The 24,586-nt window shown below is 40.5% G+C and overlaps 1 protein-coding gene across 3 annotated transcripts in view; it reads left to right on the plus strand.

The window, feature by feature from the left end:
- The window catches only part of Elapor2 (endosome-lysosome associated apoptosis and autophagy regulator family member 2), a 205,424-nt gene that overhangs the window by 102,943 nt on the left and 77,895 nt on the right, over nt 1-24,586 (plus strand). For all 3 annotated transcript variants that reach the window (XM_074064857.1, XM_074064855.1, XM_074064856.1), the window contains exons 3-8: nt 2,132-2,327; nt 4,988-5,135; nt 16,435-16,521; nt 18,700-18,805; nt 19,881-20,033; nt 20,612-20,700. In XM_074064857.1, the coding sequence (XP_073920958.1) occupies nt 2,164-2,327; nt 4,988-5,135; nt 16,435-16,521; nt 18,700-18,805; nt 19,881-20,033; nt 20,612-20,700 (747 nt within the window). In that variant the 5' untranslated portion in view covers nt 2,132-2,163. The remainder of the gene's footprint in view (nt 1-2,131; nt 2,328-4,987; nt 5,136-16,434; nt 16,522-18,699; nt 18,806-19,880; nt 20,034-20,611; nt 20,701-24,586) is intronic.

Here is a 24,586-nt window from a genome sequence, read left to right on the forward strand (position 1 = left end):
CTTACTTTCAATTTTTTCCTTAGTTTTCCTTCTGACTCATAGAAGTACTTTAAAAAGAGTTGAGGGTATTCACCATGATTTTGACAGAGCAGAGAACACTCTGAAATAGCATCACTGTATTTAGAAGACAAGATTTACAAACATGATTTTTTCCTTTTTTGCTGTTATAGTCCCTTATAACAACATACCATAAAATATTCTTATTAAGTTAGTCATTAAAAAGGTCAGTTTTAGACATCAGACTGAATTGTCTTCCAAGATAACTTTATTTTATTAAAAGGTAAATATTTTTAGATTTTGTGGGTGATGCAGTCTGTTGTAACAATTCAGTTCTGCTATTGTGGTAAGAAATGAGCCATGCACTATATAAATAAATGTAGTTCTGTTTTAATAAAACTTTATTTATAAAAATAGGCAGTGAGCTAGATTTGGTCTATAGGCTATGGTGTGCTGATCCTTGATTTAGTGTCATGTTGACTTTTGGTTTATGAACTTATTTATCATATTAGGGAAATACCTGATTCTGACTCTGCTAGAAGACCCATAAACCATTGAAACTAAAATCAATTTTTTTCTGTAACTATGTTTCTCTGTTGGTTGTCCTGGTAGTGATAATAATAGCATGTGGTGAATAATAGCATTTGTTTTGTGCCAGGCACTATGCTAACCACTTTAATGCTACTGTGATGTGAGAAAGAGACACAGAGAGAGACAGATGGAGAGAGAGAGAAAGAAAGAAAGAGAGAAGCATAGGCATAGAGAGGTAAAATAAGTCACTCAAGGTCAAGGTCACAAAATTAGAAAGTGGTAAATCTGATCCCAGGAAAGTCTTCCTTATCCCAGGATGATTTTGACCTTGTAGCCAGCATGGAATATTCTTTGCCTAACCCTTTCTTATAGTCTGATTTTCACTGGTTTGAGGATACTGACTTGAATGTCAAAAGTTCATTGTATAGCATTGTTAAGTTTTTCCGAAGAAAAGCATTATATTCAGTGGATGCGTAGGTGGACTAGTGTGGGTTTTAGCTCTAATTCTTTGATTAGTTTTTTGACATTAGTTTGTTTTTGCTTCTGGCTAAATCCTCTAATGTATTTAAATGAGGAGTCTACCTCAATTTGAGCCTTTACTGCTCTATTCTCTGCTGGGTGATTTATTTCTCTTCATCAGATAATTTGTATGTTTTATTTTGTCTTATTTTCTTATTTCCTTAATATCCTGATTAAAGGATTAGATAGCCCTTTTCTAGGTTTGAGTCACTAATACCACCCTGAATGGAGGCACATACTTCCGGGACACTGATTTGCATTTGTTGAATGAATAATATATCAGCAGTAGAACTATCTTCTTTTCTATAATTGTGTTGATCATTCTTCACACTTACCATGTCTGCTGTCTCTGGGTACAGTTCTCAGAGCAAGCAGAGAACTTGACATCAGAAATAAGATGCAGATTGTAGAAGTGACCTGGGTTTGCATTGTAAATATTGAAAAGCTGGGCTCAAGGTTTCAGAGTGGAGACAACTTATTTAGTTATTATACTATCCTCCTGTACCCACCCTTAGATTTTGTTCTCACTCACTGGATCAACATTTTTTTTCGGCTTAGAATGTGCTAGCTACAACTGGGAATTCTAAAATAATAACCCTAGTTTTCTTGAAGTTCGAAGTTATGTGTCTTCTGCTAAGTGGTCTCTCTCCATGTAAGTGCTTTAGTGGAAGCTTTATGGAAAACGTACCTTAGGGACATAGAGGGCACAGCTGACTGTCTGGTGCAGGTGGGAGTGGGGGTGGTTTGTCATGAAGAGAGTTATTTTTAGTAGTGACTAAAGTTTTCCAGGTAAAGAATGTTTGGCAAACATCTCTAGGAACGAAGACTACAACAAAAGGGAGGACGAAGTATTTTGGAAATGATAGGCATTTCGTTTTGATCAGAAGAGGGTGGAGCAAGGAATGAGCAGAACAAATGGGGCAAATAGTCAAATGCATGTAGTGATATGGGAGATGTGAGAAGGCTTTACTTAGGGTGTGATGTGATCAGAATTTTATAAAAATAATTCTGGTGACAATATGATGGGGAGGAAGTTAATAGAGGAGGCAGTGACTGATGGGTTGTATATTTTTCTGCCTTTCAGCTTTCTCCTGTGCTTCTGGAGAGTATCTAGAAATGAAGAACCAGGTATGCAGTAAGTGTGCTGAAGGCACCTACTCCTTGGGCAGTGGCATCAAATTTGATGAATGGGATGAATTGCCAGCAGGATTTTCCAACGTTGCAACATTTATGGACACTGTGGTGGGTCCTTCTGACAGCAGGCCAGACGGCTGTAACAAGTAAGAATCCAAAGGAGCCTTTGGATCTAGAATATTCAAGAAGGGTGTAATTACTCTTTTCTAGAAAGAAGTTGAGGATAGTCTTTGTACTGATGGGGCTTATAGATGAGCTAATTGCAAAGAATTGTATATTTTGGATAGTCATTATGACTAACATAGATAAATTTTCATTAAGTAAGATAATTACCCTTAGAATATAGTAGATATTCTATACAAAATGGAACAAGGTTATCAGAGAAACAAACTCATTTTCTCAATTTAATTTATTACACTTATGAATAAACTTAAGTCAGTGGTGTTTCTAATGACCTCTAATTTTTAATGGGTAATTTCAGATTTTTTTCTTTTTCTTTGAAAGGAAGAATATATACCTTTCATTTAGGCCTTTATTATTTCCTAAGAAAAAAGAGTGGGTTAAGTACCTAAGGTAGAAAGGTCCTTAGCCTAATTCCTAGGAAGTGTCAGCTTTGTCTATGACAACATTGGAAGAATGTTAAACTGTTTTGAAAAAAATAAAAAGTTTATCATTGGGATGTACCTATTGTCTCTTTTTTTTCCTTCAGATTTCAAAATCTTAAGGTGATTTATTTATTTATTTATTTTTTATTCATTTATTCACATGTGCATACATTGTTTGGGTCTATTCTCTTGATTGACTATATAACATTTGCTTTAATGTAGACATGTTTAAGAGAATTAAACTTTAGGCCTCAGGAACCCAAAGGTTTTTACCACGATCTCAAAATGCTGGGAATTACTTAGCTAAAACATGTGTTTCCTCCCTTTGTCTTTCCTTCCTTCTCTCCTTCACTCTCTCTTTCACTCTTTCTCTATCAGACAATAGTGATTCTATATTATGTTGCTGATAAGAAAATTATTCTAAGTCTGAGTGTCTTAGTCCGTTCTTAGAACACCTGAGACTTTCTAAAGAAAAGCTTATTTAGCTTACATTTCTGACAGTACAAGAGTATGTTGCTGGCATCTGCTTAGCTTCTGATGAGGGCTTCAAACAGTTTCAACTCATGGTAGAAAATGACAATGCAGGCTGGCATGTGCAAAGAGAGAAAAGGGGCTCCAACTCAGGCTACAGGGAGAAAAGCATTAATGCATCTGTGAGGTCTCAGCTACTCCAACCCAACACTTAAAAGGCCCCACCAATTTTCAGTACTCTGATATTGACAATTTCAGAATAAATTTGTCACAGACAAACCATAGCAAGGTATAGTGTACACATACTGTGTGATTTAAATGAAATAGTTCCTTAAGGTAAGTAAGATGTTATGTGACAGCAGATATTTATTTTGGTGGACTGTAATATTGACATTAATTCTTTTCCTTTATGGAATAACTTATTTATCAAAGAAATTCTGTGACAAGCATAACTGTCTCAATGTAGTGTCTTCTAGTATGGTTTCTCAAAATAAGTTTCACTATGATATTGCTATGTTTTTCTTCCTTCTCCCAGCCCTTCCTTTTTTCTACTCACCTGATCTTATATCCCCTTACTTATTTTTAATTGATTGGGTCATATAGAAAATTTAATTATTGAGCCAAAAGACCGCTTTGTATATTATGGAATGAGTTCTTATATGCAGGTATTTATATAATATTTACTATATATTATACACATACATGTGTATATGTGCTTGTGATAGCTCCTCCAAGTCTATGGCTTTTGTCTTTGTCTTTTCTTAATAATGTTCTTTGATAACTACAAATTTAGAATTTGAAAAAAGTAAAATTTGTAATCATTTTTTTCTGTTGTGGTTAGTGGTTTTTTTTGTACCTTAGGATATGTTTGCTAACTCTAGGTATGAAAGCTACAAATTGCTTTCTTATCATAGTGTAGAATTATTGTACTTTTACATAATGTTTTCAGGTTGACTTCTCATGCCAAACAGTGTGTGTTTTGCTAGCAAATGGAAAAAATATTTCAGTGGTCCAGATTTTAGAAACAAAGATACTAACAAATTTATATTTCCCTTGGTAATGGGCATTTCTAAATCAATAATGGCAATTTACATAGTGTTAGATTTTTACAATAGCATAGTTATATTTACACCCTCATCTATGCTACTGTCAAATATTTAGAAACGTGTTCAGAAACAATGCTACTCTGTTGTAAGTAATCAGACTTTTTTTTGAACAATCTTAAAAAGATTTAGGAACCCAAAACCTGACTCTATAATTGAGAAGAGTTTTGTTTCTTATGGCATGTGACATAAACAACTGTGAGATAAAAAATTAGCTTTATATGTTAATCTAAATATCTATTATTATTGGTTGTCTTTCTTGCTTTCCATAAATCAGCCATGTGTATGCACATTCATAAATAAAACTTCAGATGGTATTTGAAAAAATAATCCCACTTAAGGCTACTAAAATTTGTGGTCATCTATTTGGTGATCAAACTTTTGGTAAAAAAATAACAGTTTTGTAGCAAATCAATCACATATCCTTACAAAGATTTAAGAAGTTATGTGTCATAAAAATTGAGCCTTTTTTAAATAAGGGAGTTAGTCTTTCTGTTGCACAAAAGCTCCTGGTGCTTTCTGTTGTCCTCTGCTGATGGAACTACTTTTGAATCTAGGTTATAGATTGTGAACAGAAGAGGTTTCTGAGTGCTAACAAAAAACACCTTGTGGTTTTGTTTTCTACAGCTCTTCTTGGATCCCTCGTGGAAACTACATAGAGTCCAATCGAGATGACTGTACAGTGTCTCTGATCTATGCTGTGCACCTTAAGAAGTCAGGCTATGTCTTCTTTGAGTATCAATATGTGGACAACAACATCTTCTTTGAGTTCTTTGTAAGGCCTTTTATATTCTGGAATTTACTTTTTAAGAACTATTCATATAAATTTCCATTAATCCATTGTTCTGTTCCACTTTATCCCTCATTTTTCTTTTTTGGGGGGTGTTATCTCAACCTTTTGATATTGAAGAAAAATTTAAAATTTCCATAGTGTTTTGTTTTCTAGTTAATATTATTTCTTTACCTTTGAGCTCTCCCTTGTAGAGTAACTTTGACTTGACTTACTTCTAGTTATGTTCATTTGATAACCATTGAGTTTGGACTATGTATGACACATATTTTCCCCAAGATTCATTTTAACTTCATTTTTATAGTTATAAATGCTATTTTTTAAAAACGTATTTTGTCATTTCAGTTTTTACTTATTTTTTATTTTTGCAAATTCAAGTTTTTTTTTTACTGACTAGAATTATTTAAGTGTATTCACAGGCAATAATTTCAAAATGTAGAATAGTTATATGTTTCAGATTCTGTGAATTTTGTGTAGTCTAAAGGAATTAGTAATGGGATAGTTGATATGTCCAGTGTTAGGACCCGGAATCCTATTCCCCCGAGAGACAGAGAGCCAGGCGTGAATGCAATCAACAAAGCAGAGTTTATTGGGCTGGCTAGCCAGGGTCGAGCTCCCACACGGACACGCAGGACCGGTTAGGAAAACACGACCCTGAGCCTCTTTAGGGGAAATCTTATATAGACCGCGGTGGCATGCATATTTTCGTTGTCAACATTGGGCAAGCAGGCAGAGCACATCTTGCGCGTACCTCACATCTTGCACGTACTCCCCGCTCACATTCCCCACATTCTATATGCCCTAACTGAGCCCTGCCGCATTGCTTATCTTATCTACATGGGATGTTTGGTACTGGTTTCTCCAACAAGGGGGTTGGGGCCCGCTGAGACCTCCTATTCCTTTCATTCCCCCCTTTTCTTACGGCCTAAATTGAGGAATCATTCTCAAGGGGATGAAGAGCCTGATATTGTTGGCGGAGGACCAGAAGTTGGATAGTATTAATTCGACTTTTGACAAAAGTCATAAGTCGGTTTAGAATCCAGGGTCCTATGGTAACAAGTAATAGGATGATTATTATTGGCCCTGCCAATGCAGATAAAAGGGTAGCCAACCATGGGGACTGGTTAAACCAAGACTCGAACCAGCTTTCCCCGGCCTCTCTTTCTCGTTTTCTTTGTTCCAGGCTCTTTCGAAGTTTAGACATGGAGTCATGAACAACTCCGGTATGGTCAGCGTAAAAACAACATTCTTCCCCTAGGGCAACAAATAGTCCCCCCTTTTGGAGGAACAACAAGTCCAGACCTCGTCGGTTTTGAAGTACTACCTCAGACAGGGAAGTGAGGGATTTTTCTAGGTGGCTAAGGGAGGTTTCTATTCTCTCTATGTCTTCGTCTATGGCTGCATGCAGCAAAGACATCCCTTTCTGCTGGGTGGCCAAAGAAGCTATGCCGGTTCCTGTTCCCGCTAACCCTAGGCTGAGTAGGGTAGCAATAGTTACTGTGGAAATAGGTTCTCTCTTTTTCCTTTTTTCAACCATTTTTGTATTCCAGTATGAATATAGACTCTCTTCCGAATGATAGAGGATGCGGGGCAGCACAGTCACTATAACACAGAATTCTTTAGAGCTGTTAAACACCTTAGTTGATAGGCACGGGGTGAGTCCAGACCGCGAGCATAGCCACCACCCATTGTCCTTTGGAATTACCCATTTAATAGCATTTTCCCAGGTAGAACTGGCGTTAATAACAGTACATAAGTCCCGTCTGTTCTTTGGCACTTTTCCTAAGCAGGTTCCTTGGCCGCTTACCTGCTGTATGGTCAGACCTCTCTTACGGTCTCCCCAGGAACATTGAGTAGGGTTTTCCTCAGATGAGGTATCGTGAGTGGTGTTTAGCCCTATTGCCTCATAGAATGGGGGCCTCACATCATAACATAACCAACAGGAGTTAGTCATGTTAGGGTTGGTGTGGTTTAACGTCAGGAAGGCAGCACCCACTAGCTCCCAGAGGGGGTCTTTAGATGCGGTCATGAGACTGGGCCTCACCAGGGGAGGGCTGGTTTCTGATGGTCTTGGAGTTGTAACATTAGCCCGGGCTATGGTTGAGGGAAGGTGATGAGCTGTGGGAGGTCGGGGAGGTGGCTTTACATAGGGTGGCCTAAGTACCTTATTAGGGCCTATTGTTAGAGTACAGACTGGTTGTTGCACACGCCGCAAAGTAAAAAGGGCTCCTGGATGATTTGTTTTGTAGAGTCTGACTCCCCAGGATTTACCCAATTCCCAATTCGTTGCCTTTTTTCCTAAATCAGTGAAATTTATCATAATGGGATTACAATTGGGGGGAGTTGGGCATCCCTTATTTATAGGTCTAGGTTGGTGGTATGTAATGCCAGATTGAGAGACTCTACTTAATTGAATAAGGTCCCCCTCTTCGGGGGGTGGCCACCATATATCCCCTGAGCTCTCACAACCCCATGACTTACAATAATAGTCTGCGATTCCTCCACATTTTTTTCTGTGGTTGGGTTGGGGAGCGGGGCAGACATAGAAGTAACTTTGGCGCAAATCCCATTGTCCCTTGCCAGTGAATAAGGCCCTTAAGTCAAAGTATAATTCTGGGAACCAGGTGCTGGGAGGGGTCACCTTGGAGGTCTGGTTAAGAATGTCTCCTGTGGACACATCTACAATCATCCAGGTCAGGTTAAAAGGTTGATGTGGATTTGTATGCCCCCAGCAAGTGGTGGACAGGGTTAGAAAAAGGAATAAAGTTACCGAGGTCCAGTATGAAGTTTGAGTTTGAAAAAATTTTCCTTGTGGTGGGACACCCTTCTTGTTGGCAGGAAGCCTTTCTTCATAGCTACCAGATCTGCCGGTCTGATGTGGGTGTAGTGGACCCAGGTGATAATCCCATTCTAGGAGGGCTGCGGAGCATCTGGAGTGTTCTCGTTTTTCGGAGCATCCCGTATCAGCCGGAGCTTGAGTGGGTTTGTTGGATGCTTCCGTGCGGACCAATTTTCCTGTTTTTTCTCCGGAGGGTGAGCCCGTCTTACATGGGAATGGTGTACCCATGCTGCAATCCCGTCGACCTTGAGGGCGGTAGGGGTAGTAAACAGTACAACATAAGGTCCTTTCCATCTAGGCTCTAGGGTTTTGGACTGATGCCTTTTAACCCATACCATGTCACCCGGGACTATGCCATGTTCCGGAGCCGGGTCCCTCTTAACAGCGTGGTATGCTTGAATTAAGGGCCAAATCCGTTGTTGCACTTTAGCTAAAGCCTGCAACATGGTCAGGTAATTTGGGGCCAGATCACCTAGTTCTGGGCTTAAGGTCCTCTGAATGATGGGGGGTGGAGCCCCATACAGGATCTCAAAGGGAGTTAGCCCATGGACATAGGGGGAGTTCCGGACTCGGAAGATGGCCAAGGGAAGGAGCGTCACCCAATCACCGCCAGTCTCCAGGGCCAATTTGGCTAAAGTCTCCTTTAGTGTCCTATTCATCCTTTCTACTTGCCCTGAGCTCTGGGGGTTATATTCACAATGTAGCTTCCAATTGGCCCCCATAGTCTGGGCTAGTCCCTGCAGGACTTTACTAACAAAAGCCGGACCGTTATCTGACCCAATTGCCTCGGGCACCCCATATCTGGGTATGATTTCCTCTAGCAAAGCCTTTGCCACTACCTGACTCGTCTCCTTCTTTGTAGGAAAAGCCTCCACCCAGCCTGAAAAGGTATCTATGAATACCAGCAAATATTTGTACCCAAACTTTCCCGGTTTTACCTCAGTAAAATCCACTTCCCAACTTCTTCCCGGAGCCCTCCCCCGTTCCCGAGTACCTGTATGGTGCCCCTCCCTTCGTCCTGGTTTCATGATTGTGCAGCTGGCACAATCTTCCACAATTTGGCGGACTGCTATGGTCTGGTTCGGAAATCAGAGCTGCGCAGATGTCAACAAGTCTAGTAATTTTCTCCGCCCCAAATGGGTGGACTTATGTAAGTTAGCCAACAGGAATCGTCCGAGTTTTTCAGGCAGAATTAACTTGCCTTCCAAGTCGCTTTTCCATCCGTCTTCCCCTTCTCTAAAGGGGGAGTGGGCTCTCATCCAAGTGAAATCCTCTGTGGAGTATTCTGGTCGGGGGGGTAGCGGAGGGAGCTCTGGGACCGGCACGTCTATCGCCGCAACCGTGGAAGGTTGCCCTGTCTCCATGGGAGGACTCACCATTGCTACTCTCTTTGCTTCTTGATCTGCTCTGTTGTTACCGACAGCTTCCGGCGTCTTGGCAGACTGGTGGCCTGGGACATACATCACTGCCACTGCCTTCGGTTTTTCCACTGCCATTAATAGACGCTGGACTTCGGCTAGGTTCTTTAGATGTTTTCCTTCTGCTGTGCGGAATCCTCTTTCGCGATAGATGGCCCCGTGGACATGGATGGTACCGAAAGCATAGCGGCTATCGGTGTAGATATTGACTCGCTTTCCTTTTGCCCTCTCCAGGGCCTCTGCCAAGGCAATTAATTCCGCTTTTTGGGCTGATGTTCCGGGTGGGAGGGCGCTGCTCCATGCCGTATTTCCTTCTTGGTCGACTACAGCTGCCCCTGCCCTTCGGGCTCCATCTTGGAAAAAACTGCTTCCATCCGTGTACCAGTTTAATTTGCAGCCGGACAGGGGGGTATCCTTTAGGTCAGCCCGTACCTGTGTAACTTCGGAGAGGAATTCTTTGCAGTTATGGACAGGTGTCTGCAGTTCCGGGTTAGGCAACAAGGTGGCAGGGTTCAGGATTACGGGATCTGTGAATGTGATCCGAGGGGAATCCAACAAGAGCCCCTGGTAGTGGGTGAGCCTGGCATTCGTCATCCATTTCCCAGGGGGTTGTTTAAGGATTCCCTCCACCAGGTGAGGGGCCGTTACCCAGAGGGCCTGTCCAAAGGTTAGTTTATCGGCTTCTCTCACCAGCACGGCAATGGCCGCTATGATGCGGAGGCAGGGGGGCCATCCTGCCGCTACTGCGTCTAATTTCTTGGAAAAGTATGCCACTGGTCTCTTCCAGGGACCTAGCTGTTGGGTCAAGACTCCTTTGGCTACCCCCTTTTTCTCATCTACAAACAGAGTGAATGGTCTTGTAGGATCTGGCAAGGCTAAGGCAGGGGCCTGCAAAAGAGCGTCTTTTAGCTGATCAAAGGCCTGTTGTTCTCTCTCTCCCCAACTCCAATCTGGAGCTTCTTTGGTGGCCTCATATAGGGGTCTGGCTATTTCCGCAAATCCTGGAATCCAGAGTCTACAGAACCCCGCGGAGCCCAGGAATTCTCTCACCCCCCTAGTGGATGTCGGGGATGGGATAGCCAGAATAGTCTGTTTCATGGCATCAGTCAGCCATCTTGCCCCATCTGCAATCCGATAACCCAAATATGTCACTGACCTTTTACAGATGTGAGTTTTCTTGGCACTTGCCCGATACCCCAGCTCACCTAATTCCGTTAGCAGGTGTTCAGTAGCCTTGATGCACTCCTCTCGGGTTTCTGCCGCTAACAGTAAGTCATCAACATACTGTAATAGAGTGACTCGTGGGTGGCTCCAACGAAAAGGTTCCAGGTCCTGGCTCAGGGCCTCATTAAACAGGGTGGGAGAGTTTTTAAATCCTTGCGGCAGTCTGGTCCAAGTGAGCTGTCCGGATTGGCCCCCATCTTCTTGCCATTCGAAAGCAAATAGCGGCTGACTAATTTCTGACAATGGAATGCTGAAGAAAGCATCTTTCAAATCAAGGGTTGTATACCATACTTGCGAGGGGGGTAGGTGGCTGAGCAAGGTATAGGGATTCGGAACGGTGGGATGAATGTCCTCCGTCCGCTCGTTTACCTTTCGTAGGTCTTGCACAGGCCTATAGTCCCCGCTTCCCGGCTTTCGGACGGGGAGCAGAGGAGTATTCCAGGCAGACTGACAAGGTCGCAGTACTCCTTCTTTTATTAGCCTGTGGATATGAGGGGCTATGCCTCTTCGGGCCTCCTCAGGCATAGGATACTGTTTCACCCGAATGGGGAGAGCAGAAGCCTTCAATTGTATAACTACGGGCGGGAGGTGTTTGGTGAGGCCGGTTCCCGCAGTCTCCACCCAGGCCGTGGGAAATCTTTTTACCCAATGAGTCATGTCCCCTCCTGGTTCCTGTTGACTCTCAAACAGACGATGCTCGTCAGCCAATGATAGGGACAAGACATGAATCGGGCTCCCTTCTCGATCAGTCACAATTATTCCATCTGGTTCAAAATGGATATGGGCCCCTATTTTGGTGAGTAGGTCCCGTCCGAGCAGGGGAGCGGGGCTCTCAGGGACGACCAAGAAGGAGTGTGTGACCTGGTGTTTTCCTAAGTTCACCTTTCTTTTGGTAGTCCATGTACATAACTGCATACCGGTGGCCCCCTGAACAACACTTGTTCGTGCCTTGTTCAAAGGTCCATGTGCCTTGTTTAAAACCGAATATTGGGCGCCGGTATCCACCATGAACCCCATCGGCTTCCCCTCCACATGCATTGTTACCCAGGACTCGGGGAGGGGGTCCGAGCCCCGTCTCCTTCAGTCCTCTTCTCCGGCTAGGAGGACTCTGGCCTGCTCTACTGCTCGTTCCCTTTCCCTGTTTTCCCCCGGTCTCCTTCCAAACCCTCTTCTTCCCTTTAACTTAGGACATTCTCTCTTCCAATGCCCCGTTTCCTTACAGTAAAAACAGTGTTCCTTATCCGGGGTCCTGGCGTGGCCCCCTCCCCTGGGTTGGTCCCGGACACCCGCTAGGAAAATACGAGCCATTTCTCTCTGTTGCTTTCGGTTTTCCTTAGCCTGGAACTCCTGGTCCTCCTTTCTCAATTTCTCCTGGGCCTCCCTGTCTTCCTTTCTCTGTCTTTCCTCCCTTTCTTCTGGAGTTTCCCTAGCGGTAAAGACCTTTTCCGCTACCTGCAGCATTTCCCTTATAGTCATCTCCCCTAAGTTTTCCTGTTTATTGAGTTTTCTCCTAATGTCTGGAGCTGCCTGATTAATGAATGAGAGTACCACAGCAGACCGGTGGAGGTCCGCCTCAGGGTCAATAGGGGTGTACTGATGGTATGCCTCATAGAGGCGCTCTAAGAAACCGGCTGGGCTTTCGTTTTCCCTTTGAACGACTGCTTTCACTTTTGCAAAATTGGTGGGCCTTCTGGCGGCCGCTCGGAGACCGGCCATAAGAGTCTGGCGGTAGATCCGAAGACGCTCCCTACCTTCTGCGGTCCCGAAATCCCAATAAGGGCGGCGTAGGGGAAAAGCCTCGTCTATGGCCGGTTGGAGAGTTGTGGGTCTCCCATTATCCCCCAAGACGTTCTTCCTCGCTTCGTTGAGGATGCGCTCTCGTTCCTCCGTCGTAAAAAGAGTATTGAGCAGCTGATGACAGTCATCCCAAGTGGGACGGTGTGTATGCATGATGGACTCCAGGAGATCTATGAGACACTTGGGGTCTTCAGAAAAGGGCGGGTTCTGCGTCCTCCAGTTATATAGATCACTGGAGGAGAAGGGCCAGTACTGAAACTGTTGCCCTCCTCCCGGTCCCCCTTGGCCCACCATCCGGACTGGAAGTGTAGGGACAGTTTCCTCCCCCTGTGTTGATGAGGGGGGCCCGTCTTCCCCCTCCCTTTCCCGGATCCCTCGGGGGCGAAGTCTTCGACCCATTCCTCCTCCTGCTGCCAGTCCTGTTGAGGAGGATGAGGAAATTTCCTCCTCCGGGGCACTGGCTTGGCCAGGGGGAGTCACGTATGGAGGCGGCCGATCTTCCTCTGCCCCTGCGAGGGATGGGTAAAGGGGGGAACTCTCTGGTAAGACCGGAGATGGTGAAGGAGATGCCCTAATTTGAGGACCGGTCAAGGTGGGAAGAGGAAGTTTTTCCTCCTCCTTTATGACCAAGGTGGGCGTGACTGGGGTTTTAGCCCCGGGGGCCGAACTGGAGGGGTGGGTCAGAAAAACTGTTAACCAAGGGGGAGGGTTCCTCACCAGATCCTCCCAAACCAAAATGTAAGGAACTTGGTCTGGATGGCCTCGATTGTCTGGCTGAAAAATGACTGCTTTAACCTTAGTGATCAGGTCTAGGGAGAGGGAACCTTGAATGGGCCACCCGACTCCAAAGGTGGGCCACTCTGCAGAACAAAAGGTGTCGAACTTACCTTTCTTGATGACCAGACCCGCATTTAAGGCCCTTTCTTTAACTTCTGGAAAGTGAGAAAGGATCAGAGACTTTGGGGTTGTTTGTCCCTGTCCCATTGTGGAAGGAGACTCAAACACCAAGAGAGATAGAACAAAAAGGGTAAAGGCAACAATAATTCCACACACACACAACACTCTCCAGCACTCACTCGGACCGGTCCTTCTCTCACACTGGTGCACACCCCATTCAACCTCCTCACCGTCCAACTGGGATATCAGGCCAAAAGGCGTCCACTTGACGGGTGGTCGGTCGACTAGCTCAATTAGTTCTTCACCTGGCGCCAGGGTTCCTAAAATGCTCGAGCCCAAATGAGAGGAAAGCCTCTCCCAATAGGACCCTGTGGTCCTCCTTGCGAGATTCCCAGAATGAATCTCCCTGGGGATTGGCCGAATCCCCGCCACGGCCCAAATGGAACACTCAAGTTCCTCCAAATGAGGGTCTGGGATCCCCTCCCAACGCCTAGGACTTGGGATCGCCCCTGCTTTCTCGCAGGCAGGTTCTGTCTCTCGAGAAAATGAAATCTCGGTGGGACCTCCAAATGTTAGGACCCGGAATCCTATTCCCCCGAGAGACAGAGAGCCAGGCGTGAATGCAATCAACAAAGCAGAGTTTATTGGGCTGGCTAGCCAGGGTCGAGCTCCCACACGGACACGCAGGACCGGTTAGGAAAACACGACCCTGAGCCTCTTTAGGGGAAATCTTATATAGACCGCGGTGGCATGCATATTTTCGTTATCAACATTGGGCAAGCAGGCAGAGCACATCTTGCGCGTACCTCACATCTTGCACGTACTCCCCGCTCACATTCCCCACATTCTATATGCCCTAACTGAGCCCTGCCGCATTGCTTATCTTATCTACATGGGATGTTTGGTACTGGTTTCTCCAACAAGGGGGTTGGGGCCCGCTGAGACCTCCTATTCCTTTCACCAGTAAATAGCCTAACAGAATAATCATTAAAGTTATTTATAACCATGTTATTTTAATGGTATTTAATCTAGAAATTATTCATTGAGGTAGGGGCTCAAATGTTTGAGAAAATGTTTTTAGATTAATTTCTTATACTACACAGCATGTGTTTTGCTAACAAATGGGAAAAAATGTTTCAGTGGTCTAAATTTTAGAAATAAATATACCAACAATTCTAAAACTCATTTATATTGCCCTTGGTGATGGGCATTTCCAAATCAATGACAATTTTTAAATCAAAAGTTTGGTGGCAAGAGATATTTTTCAAAAAAGGATGAGCTTTAGATTTGAAGTCACGAGATTCTGGCTGTAGTCCCAACTCTATAATTGTTAGCTGAGTGCTACTGAGCAATTAAGTTAACTTTCTGGCCCTCAGCGTTCCCTCTCTAAAGTGGATTGTGTGAGATGTTTTCAGGAGCCTCCTAGTACTAGTATCCTTTGATGAGTGTAGAATGTTAAGCAACATTCAGACAGATTTACTTTTAAAGCTACATTTTGTTTGCAAAACACTTCTCAGAATGACTAAATCTTTATCTTGGGACATTTCAACAGTATTGCTAGAGCTAAAATAAAACAAGGAAGCAAAATAGTATCTACTGGTTAGAATAAGTATTTACTTTTGTATTGCCCAATAAGTCCCTTGAGAGCTGTCAATAAAGGTACTCTGAGGGCATAACATTTCATTTCTTGCCTTTGTTCCTTTGATTGTAGTCTGAAAAGGGATGGCAAATTCATGCCTCTTCTTTAATTGATGTTTCAGCTTTGTAGATTGCAATTTATTGACTTGGAGGCTCAACACTTCATAACCATCATACTAATGGCTAATAGAAAGGAAATGTTTGAAAACTGAAAGATGTAATTTTACTCTGGGAATTATACATATAAGCATTTAAAGCAATAAAGTATTTAGTTTTAGAACTATATGGAACTTTCATTCAACCCTACCATTTTCTAAAATGATGAAATGAAACCTAGAGAGAAGTGGTGATCAGGCTAAGATTATACCTTTACTAGTTTTAGAATGAGTAATGGAATGCAGGTCTCCAGAATGATGGGGAAAATGTCATGATCATACCTGATGTCTGCTTTTACCTTTTTAGCTTATTCACATATTGCTCATCAAAGGTATTTTCAGAGTGCGTATCTCCTCTTAAATGGTTCAACATTGGCATTGCCATTATGCTAACAATATAAATATGACACACATTCAATTAAATATCCTCAGTGGTGGATATTCTCAGATATTTGGATGGTAAAAGGATCTATTTTTCTAATTAGTAATTCTTTAGAAATATCTGTTAAAGACAACATTTCAAGGTGTATTAGTTGATCAGGAGGATGAATAAAGCAGCAAAATGATTTTGAGAATAGAGAAATAGCTGTTCCTTTGAGATAAGTATAGGAGATGATATCTTATTTTAACTCTATTCTGTTGCTGGTTATTTTGTGATACTGGAAAGGTAGCCTAACTTTTGACCAACTCTGTATTCTTCATAGAACTGGAAAAGTAATATACTAACCTTTATGTTTTCTGGAAAAATTGCCCTGAAAACTACAAATTGTTTGATGCTAAAAATACATTTGGAGTTATTTGAATTGGGATGGTAAATGATGAACACTTATCCCTAAATAAAATTTGGAACTTAGATTTTGGCCACAGTTACATACCTACTCATTTGAATTAAGTTCTGGGGAATAGAAAACAAAACTGACTTTATTTATTAATTTAAAATTTTTTGCCACAGATATAGAAATCAATTTTGTTCATTTTTATACTATTGGACTTGCATGGTGAATGCAAGTGGTTAAAACATTTAGGTAAGTTTGGTGGATGTTTTGTACTGACTTTCAGTGATAGTTATTCTCCCTTTCTCTTCTAATGAGCTGGCTTTTTTTTTGTTACAATAATGGTATGGTTTTCTTAGAAACACTCACTTACAGGCAGTTGTTTTGTCGGCTCCGGAGGTCTTGGTATGTTTAGTTGTTGAGAATTACTCATGTTTGTTTAGTACGTATTGAAAGACATTCTTGCAGCCTGTGCTGGGTACAGAATTTAATAAAAGCCCTTATTCCAGGAGCTTTACTGAGACTTTTGTGTTTAATCCACAGATTCAAAATGATCAGTGCCAGGAGATGGATACCACGACTGACAAGTGGGTAAAACTCACAGACAATGGAGAATGGGGCTCTCATTCTGTGAGTCTCCTTTTGTTTTTCCTTTTCCTTTCCCAACAATTCCATTCTCTTCTTTTCTTTTCCCAACACTTTCTAAGCATTCATTAAAAAAAAGAAAAATAACAAAATTATCTACTATTTTGGATAATTTTTATTTAAGGAAGAAATTGCCCCTGAATTTCATGGACTCAGATTATTTTTTAGGTTCTATTTTCCTACTTTTTCCTAGATTCCTTTCTCATTATATTCCAACTTTCTTTCATTTTAAAGGGGCATCAAAAGAAAAAGAAAGCCTTGGAAACAACTATGAAGTTTAAGTGCACAAGTTTAAAAATACACGTGTCACATGTGATAGAACCAGTGGCTCTTGTCAATGGAAAGCTCTTTGAATCTTTCATTCAGCTTTTTCTGAAGTGTCCCAAACAAGTGATTTTTAAGCTTATCTTGTTGAGCGCTGGACTGTCTCTATTGTGAGACAGCTCTGATTTTCACAAATTCATCCATGTTTGAGGCTCATCCTGCTTTCTATGCATTTGCTACCCATTGGTCAAAATTCTACAGTCTCTGGTCACATCAAGTACAATAACTACTTCTTCACATGACATCTGTTTAAATGCTTAAAGGCAGGACTATCAGATAACATGATTCAGCGAATCTGTTATTATTTGAGGCACTGTCTTTTTGGAGTGAGGCATGGATTTAGAATCTGGCACTGGCTTATACTTGTAATTTCTTTGGGTGATTTGCTTAATCCACTTGTCTGATTTTTTCATTTCAGAAATGGGAACAGTCCTCTGAATTAAATGAGATAATGTTTGGTAAGGGCCTAGTGTGGTACCTGTAATGAGGACTGAGTTCTGTTTCAATAGATGACCATCCATCTTTCCTTTGTGGTTGTAGTAGGGACTTATCCTTAAGTGATTAGCACAATGTGCCTTTCATAGTTTTTTTTTTTCATCTCTATGCTTGAAAGTAATATTAGTACCACTTATGATTCATTTGCCTAAGCATTCCACTCAGCTGGGCTTTGAAAATATGCTTTTGTCACTTGTGAGGACTTAGTACAAGGGGAAAGTGCTTAATGCACCACTTCTACAAATATCTGGCAAGATGAAATAGTTGGGTAGGTTTTAATTTTATATAAGTTGGATTTGATCATCTAGGCATTGCATAGAAAAATAAAAGGAGCAAAAAAGAAAGTAAGTAACTCTTAAAATTAGTTCACTTACATATATCAGCATGAAATTTATCAGAAAAAATTAGTTTGGTTTATAATTAGAAAAATGTTCCAGTAGCAAAGGAAGGAAGTACTAGATGTAATATCATTTAATTTCTGTACTCAGAGAGTTAAATCAAGTTATCTTGTCAGAACAGTCCTGTTTTCTCTTGTTGCTATTGCAGTATTGTTTACTAAATAATTTTTAAAAGAAGCTTTCTTATCCCATTTTCTGTTGCTATAACAAAATATATGAGGCTGGGTACTTTATAAAGAAATTAATTTTATTTAGCTCAGTTTGGGAGGTTTAAGAGCATGCATCAGTACCTGTTTGGCTCTGCCAGGATCATATCATAGTGGTGGGAGTGTGTGTGTGAGAATGAGTCAGGAAGTCAGAGATCCAAGGGAAGATCCAGGCTTGGTCTTTTATAACAATCCATTCTTGTAAGAACTAACTCCTTGAAACCAATGTTAATCTCTTCTAGGGCAGTGCTCCCAATGACCTAACTTCCTCCCACTAGCCCAGCCTCTTAAAAGTTCTACCATCTATTAATTCTGCCACACTGGGGATCAAGCTTCTAGCACATGAACCTTTAGGGAACACACTAAAACCATATCCAAACCATAGTGGAAGCACACTCATTTAGTGGCTCTGTTGTTTTCAGAGCTCAAAGATCTATTTATGAATAGTAGTAGCTTATCAATACTCAAGTGGGCTGGGTGACTTTTACCCTTTAACATGAATCCCTTTTATATAAAATAAGCATTTATGCAAATGATTTGCATGATTTATAGCTTATATATAGAAAATACTATGTGTGTGTGTATATGTATTTTAGAAAATATCAACTTCAGCACAGTGTAGGTTGGAATTAACAGGAGACTTAAATTTGTTGTTTATTTTGAAAAATGGTGTTTCATTTTGAGTATGATTGGAAATAGCATAGTTTGTTTTACTTGAGTGTCTTAGTTTCTTTTTTCAGGTAATGCTGAAATCTGGCACAAACATACTCTACTGGAGAACCACAGGCATCCTCATGGGTTCTAAGGCAGTTAAGCCTGTGCTGGTAAAAAATATCACAATTGAAGGTATTTCATAGCCATCAGTTTTACTAGTCACTTATCCAATTTTATTGTTACAATATTTAGTACAATGTTGATTTGTCTGGCTCAAGGTCTTATAGGGTGAGGAAAATATTAGGTATGGTTTATTTTTTCTTATATCCTTGAACTATGGTATATAATCTGGGTAAAGAAGTAAATGAACATGATTACAATTTTAGGTGTCTTTACAAAAATAGACATTTCTTTGTTAATAAGAGCCTATTTTTATTAAAGAAATGTACTGTGCCACAAATCAAGTTTGCTCAGAGATTTGATAATCTGGTCACTGCTAACTACATAAGGATAACACCACAACAGACATTTTGACCTAACTTTTTCTTAAACCTCTTGTGCCTGTCTGAACCAATTGGGTCACTTCTAGCTCGACTGAGCAACCAATAAACAGTGGCATGATTCATCTTCAACTACAGACACGTTTATTTAAAGTAGTGATTCTTCTTTATTAAAGTTTGTTTTATCTTTTTCTATGTTCTAAAGTGTGCTTATTCCAGTGACATTAATTCATTAATCATAGGGACATCTGCTGGTCAATGCTAGAATTACAAACCTTAAGATAAGTCAAGCCATTCCTAGGGTCTGTTAAGACTTACCTGTGACTTTTAATGAGCAGTGGACTAAAAGGGAACAAATAGCTAAAAAGACCAGAGACCAGGTCTTAGAGTTTATCCAATTTTTGATTTACTAGAGCTGTCTTTTTTTTGTGTGTGTGTAGTACTGGGGTTCAACTCAGGGCCTTGTGCAGGGCAAGCATTCTGCCACTTATAAGCCAGGGCCTCAGTCCTAGAGTTGTCTTTTGAGAACGCAGTTTCTATGTTTACTACACCTCTATCAACTCTCTTGTTTAAGTGTTTGCTATACTTACTGTGTCTAATGCAGTACATATTCTAGTTTCTTGCACACAGTAAATACTTTCTTAGTGCTAAATTAATGAAATTAATAAAGTTTGGGACTGAGTGTACTATTAATATTTCTTTCTCAGTTCTTTTTAGAAGCATATTGGCTTCTCCCTCTCATGTCCTATTTTCTCATTTCTGCACAGGGGTGGCGTATACATCAGAATGTTTTCCATGCAAGCCTGGTACCTTCAGCAACAAACCAGGATCATTCAATTGCCAAGTGTGTCCCCGAAACACCTATTCTGAGAAAGGGGCCAAAGAATGCATAAGGTGTAAAGAGGATTCTCAGTTTTCAGGTGAGGCTAGTTTACATTATTGGTTTCTTTGTAAGTTAGTATTGGTCAAGCTTACGTTCATGAGCTAAAAAAAAAAAAAATGTGACTACAACAGTGGACCAGACATCAAAGTGTTGAAGTGAATCAATATTGAGAGAGGAAAAAACATCCATGACATTGTATTATCCCTTTCTGCATGACTTTCTCCCTTCAGCTATGATTTTTCTTCTATTCCCATCATACCCCATAGGTACTGATATGGGTATATCAATACAATCTAACAACTTTTTACTTTCAGATGACTTGTTAACATAGGGGTGTACTTAAAAACTTTTAATTTGTTCCAAATTTTCAGTGTTCAATGATAATGGAAGGAATTTAATGTCTTCTGGGGAAAACTATGCTATGCTCCATATATATCAAGGGAACATTTCTGTTTCCTCTAGTGAAGATAAAATATGGGCCTTTATTTTCTTTAGGCTTAGCTAGTTCTAGTTAAATTGCTCTGGTAAGTTTATTTTTATTTTTTAGTTTGAGTTTTTGTTTTGCTGTTTGTGTTTGAGTCATATCCATTTCTGAAATGTTCTGTTGTGTTGCAGAAGAAGGATCCAGTGAGTGTGTAGATCGCCCTCCCTGTACCACAAAAGACTACTTCCAGATCCATACTCCATGTGATGAAGAAGGAAAGGTATCAGCAGTGTTCAAACACCATCCCATATTTACCCAACTCTCTTTCCAGTTTGAGCACACTCTAACATGTTCATGAAAGAGATTGATATCAAATATGTATAAGTAGTACATAGGAAATCTGAGATTGAAACTTGTGCTCCTGACTTTGACTTTCAAATCTACTACTTTTTAGTGGATAAATTATTTGATGTCTAACTCATTTTTTTTCATATTTAAATTGTGTTGATATTGCTACCCACTTCATAAGGCTGCTAGGAATATTCATGAAATACTCAAACTAAATTTCCTACCCTGGCATATAGTAAGTACCCCATAAATTACTGCTGTTTTTTAACACTTATATTTTTTTCAGGACAAGCATAACTTTAAAATGTGTATTGCAACTCATAGGATGAAAATATAACTTCTATTTAATTATTTTGTTACTCAGTAGGTTTTTATCAATAAAAGCTGTTTAGCCATAGGCTAATTCAGTTATGGCAGAATACTGTGTAATTGCATTTAGAAAATACAAAGTAATTAAATTACCATATAAATGACATTTAGCCACAGGAAAAAATGCACACAAGAAATCTCTAATTGACCCATCATTCTCTTAATTAAAGAATTAACCTATACCAGCTTATGTCAGTGAAGAGAACCTGAGATTAATGTCACTGCTATGCCCTGTTCCTCATGTATGTGTACACCTTTTAAAACACTTTTTTTAACTTAGTTTGGAAAATACATATAGATGTTAGCAAAATTCTTTTCTCAATTTTGCTTCCCTAGGTTCTAATCTGTACTTTTTATTTATATGAATATTTACTCTTACCCTTAGGTCTTTATACTTTTCAAAGGAATATTCCTTTGAATGTTTAACACCAAGTACATTCTAATTTCAATCAAGGGAAACTATCAATGATAAGAAGTACAACTATAGCTTTCTTTTTTTAACTTTTTTCAAAGAGTATTTTTATTTTGTTAAAAAGTACATGCCTATCTTTTTAAAAAGTCAAGCAGTGCTAAAGGATTTATTTTTAAAAATACCCAGCTGTCCTAGCTTAGCAGCCTTTCTTCATCTTTCCAGAAGCACTTTTAACCTTTAATCTTTTTTCTTCTGATACTTACCTCAGATTTCTAAAAAATATGGATATACACCTTTCTCTTGATTAATCACTTTTAAACATTTTATTATGGGGACAATTTTAAATCGCTCCCCATCCTCCCACTATAATTAAAGCACTATATAATTGTAGTAACATTCAAATTTACTTTTTTAGTATACTATTTAATATTGCATATTCCTGGTTAAAAGTACACCATTTTATTTCCTTCTTGAAGAACTTGTTTTTCTTAAAATTATTATTATCTCATTTTTAAAGTTTCTTTAACTTTCTGGAGTCTCTGGCTAAATCTTCCAATATTTTGCCATAGTTCTACAAAATGCTACTCAACTTGGTTTTCCACATAAACATCTTTCAGGTCATCTATCAACTCAACTATTACCTTCAATAAGAACAGCATCTTGCATTATGAGCTGTTAACTGACAAGGAGTTGTAAAGTAAGATTTCTTATGGCCCAACAATAATGGCCAAATAGGCATACTTCTATATAGAAAATACATAGAAAACAGAGGTGCCATTAAGGTAGGTTGAAAAGTAGTTTGGTATAATATTTTTAGCTAAGCTTCTCTTAGCTAGACTTGCTTTATTAATAAGTAAGGAAAAATAAATTTTAGCTTATTCTGTCTAAGTCATTAATTCAGCATTACTGAGGCTTAAATGAATGAGATCTAACATATGAGAAGATGTTATCTGAACTAACATGAAAATACATTAAAGCCATATTTTGTTAATGACTTTTATTATATCAATTAGTATAATGTCAATAAACAATGTGACAATATCTAGTTAACCTGGGCCTAAATGCAAATAAGACTGTTATTGGCAAGTGGTGTTTTCAGAAGATCTTGGTCCTTGCATTCCAAATGGAAGAATCCAAGTAGAACACATTGATGGGATGAGATAGAATAGCTTTATTGAGAGAAGGGGAGTCACCTGTTCTGCCATGTGAGGGAACAGAAGAAGGGCAGGGGTCTCTTGGTAGGTCGTTTTTATACCATCTTGAACTTGGAGGCAGGGAGACAATATGTCATCACCTGGCTCCTCTCATCTGTGGGCTAGGGGGAGGAGCCTTTGAGTCAGGAAGAGGAACAGTCCTGAACTATCCCTAATCTAGCCTGCCTCAAACTTCCCCTGAGGGACAATATTCCAAAAATTCTTTTTTGGGATTGTTGAAGGGGGGAGGTGGTCTATCTTTGGTTGCTGCTTCAAGCTGACAAGGGGCTGTAGACCCTACCTATCAAGAATAGTGCCCCATTCCTATTGCTGCCCCTGGGGACTTGAACAGTGACTTTTGTTGTCTGAATCTTTATCCAGACTGATCAAGATTGCTCATGGGCCTCTTGTCCACCTCTGGAAGTTGACCACCCTGTTGTGTCATGGTTTGGCTCCTAGAGGCCTTTATTCTGGAAGAGATAAGTCCAATTAGCAAGTCTAAGAGGCATGACCCAAGTGCAAACACTGGCAGAAGAACCATAAGGGCTCTGTCAGGTGCCTTACCCAGGGGGACTGATCCCAAGTCTCAAGTAATACTTTTTCAGAAATCTAGGGATTGTTGTCAGATTTGGGAAGTTTCTTTGACTGTTAGAAGATCTAGTTTTCTTTTATTTTGAAAAGTGACAACTGTTAAGAGAGTTTATCCACTTTTGTAATGGCTATGGCATTTAGTAATTTTTTTTTGGTTACTAGTAAAGTTTTCAGATAACATTTGGTAATAGAGAGGGATTTAGACTTATTTTTTTGGTGTCTGTTTTGGTAGTTGTTTTAGGCCCAATTAAAAGGGAGGTAAGTTGAATGGCCCTCTTGGTTTGAATGGCTATTGTAATTGGGGCAGTAAAGAACTGATGGCTTAGGGCAATGTCCTTATCTTGAGCTGTGCATACCAGAGTGTATGTGTCAGTCCATTTAGGGAGTATACATTGATAGAAACTGGTTTTGCACAAAGGAAACACTTCCTGTGGTTTCCAGTGGATGTTGGATTTTACAGAAAGCATATAGGTGAATCCATTATTTTTATTTGCCAGTTTGGATATGGTTTTGGCCAATATGCCAAACCTTAATCAGAGGTTGGGGCATGAGACTTGGGGTAGTTAGCAGATGGGTGCAATTTGCTGAATCCTCTAGGGGCTGTCAGTCCCAGGAGGAGAATAAGGCAAAATGCCCCAAAGAAGCATCCCAAGGTTCTGAAGTAACAGAATGGTGGCACTTGGGAGATGGGGCTGAGAGAGGTTAAAGTATAGCCACACAATCCATATTAGAATTTATACTTATTTAAGTTGAAGTCTTTTGGTTCCTCTGGAAGATGAGGTTTACAATACTTACCAGCTGATTTTTGTTGGTTAAGGGTCCCAGATTTAGCTTCTGAAGCTTTCATTTAATGTCTGAAACAGATTGATTTACAAAACTGTGATTTAGGAGGGCAGCCCCTTAAAGATACTCAGGATCAAGGGTAGTATATTTTCTAAAGGCTTCCTCTAGTTTATCATAAAAGTGGTTCTCCTTTTGCTTTTGGATGATTCCTTTGACCTTGTTATAATTTACAGGCTTTGTGGCTCCTGGTTTCATTCCACAAAAGATGGCCTCCAACAGATGGGCCCTCCTCTGCATTCCTCCTGGGGTGTTATAATCCCAGTGACGCTCAGTTGTTGGGACAGTGACATCCTCTGGATTTCAGCCTATAGGATCCCTAGTAAAGGCCTCATCTGCCTCCCAATGAACAGTGGTGAGGATTTTTTTCTCCTTTTCTGTAGGAGTGCAGCAATTGGCCAGGAAGAACTGAA

This window comes from Castor canadensis, chromosome 2, assembly GCF_047511655.1.
Source record: "Castor canadensis chromosome 2, mCasCan1.hap1v2, whole genome shotgun sequence".
Taxonomy (NCBI): domain Eukaryota; kingdom Metazoa; phylum Chordata; class Mammalia; order Rodentia; family Castoridae; genus Castor; species Castor canadensis.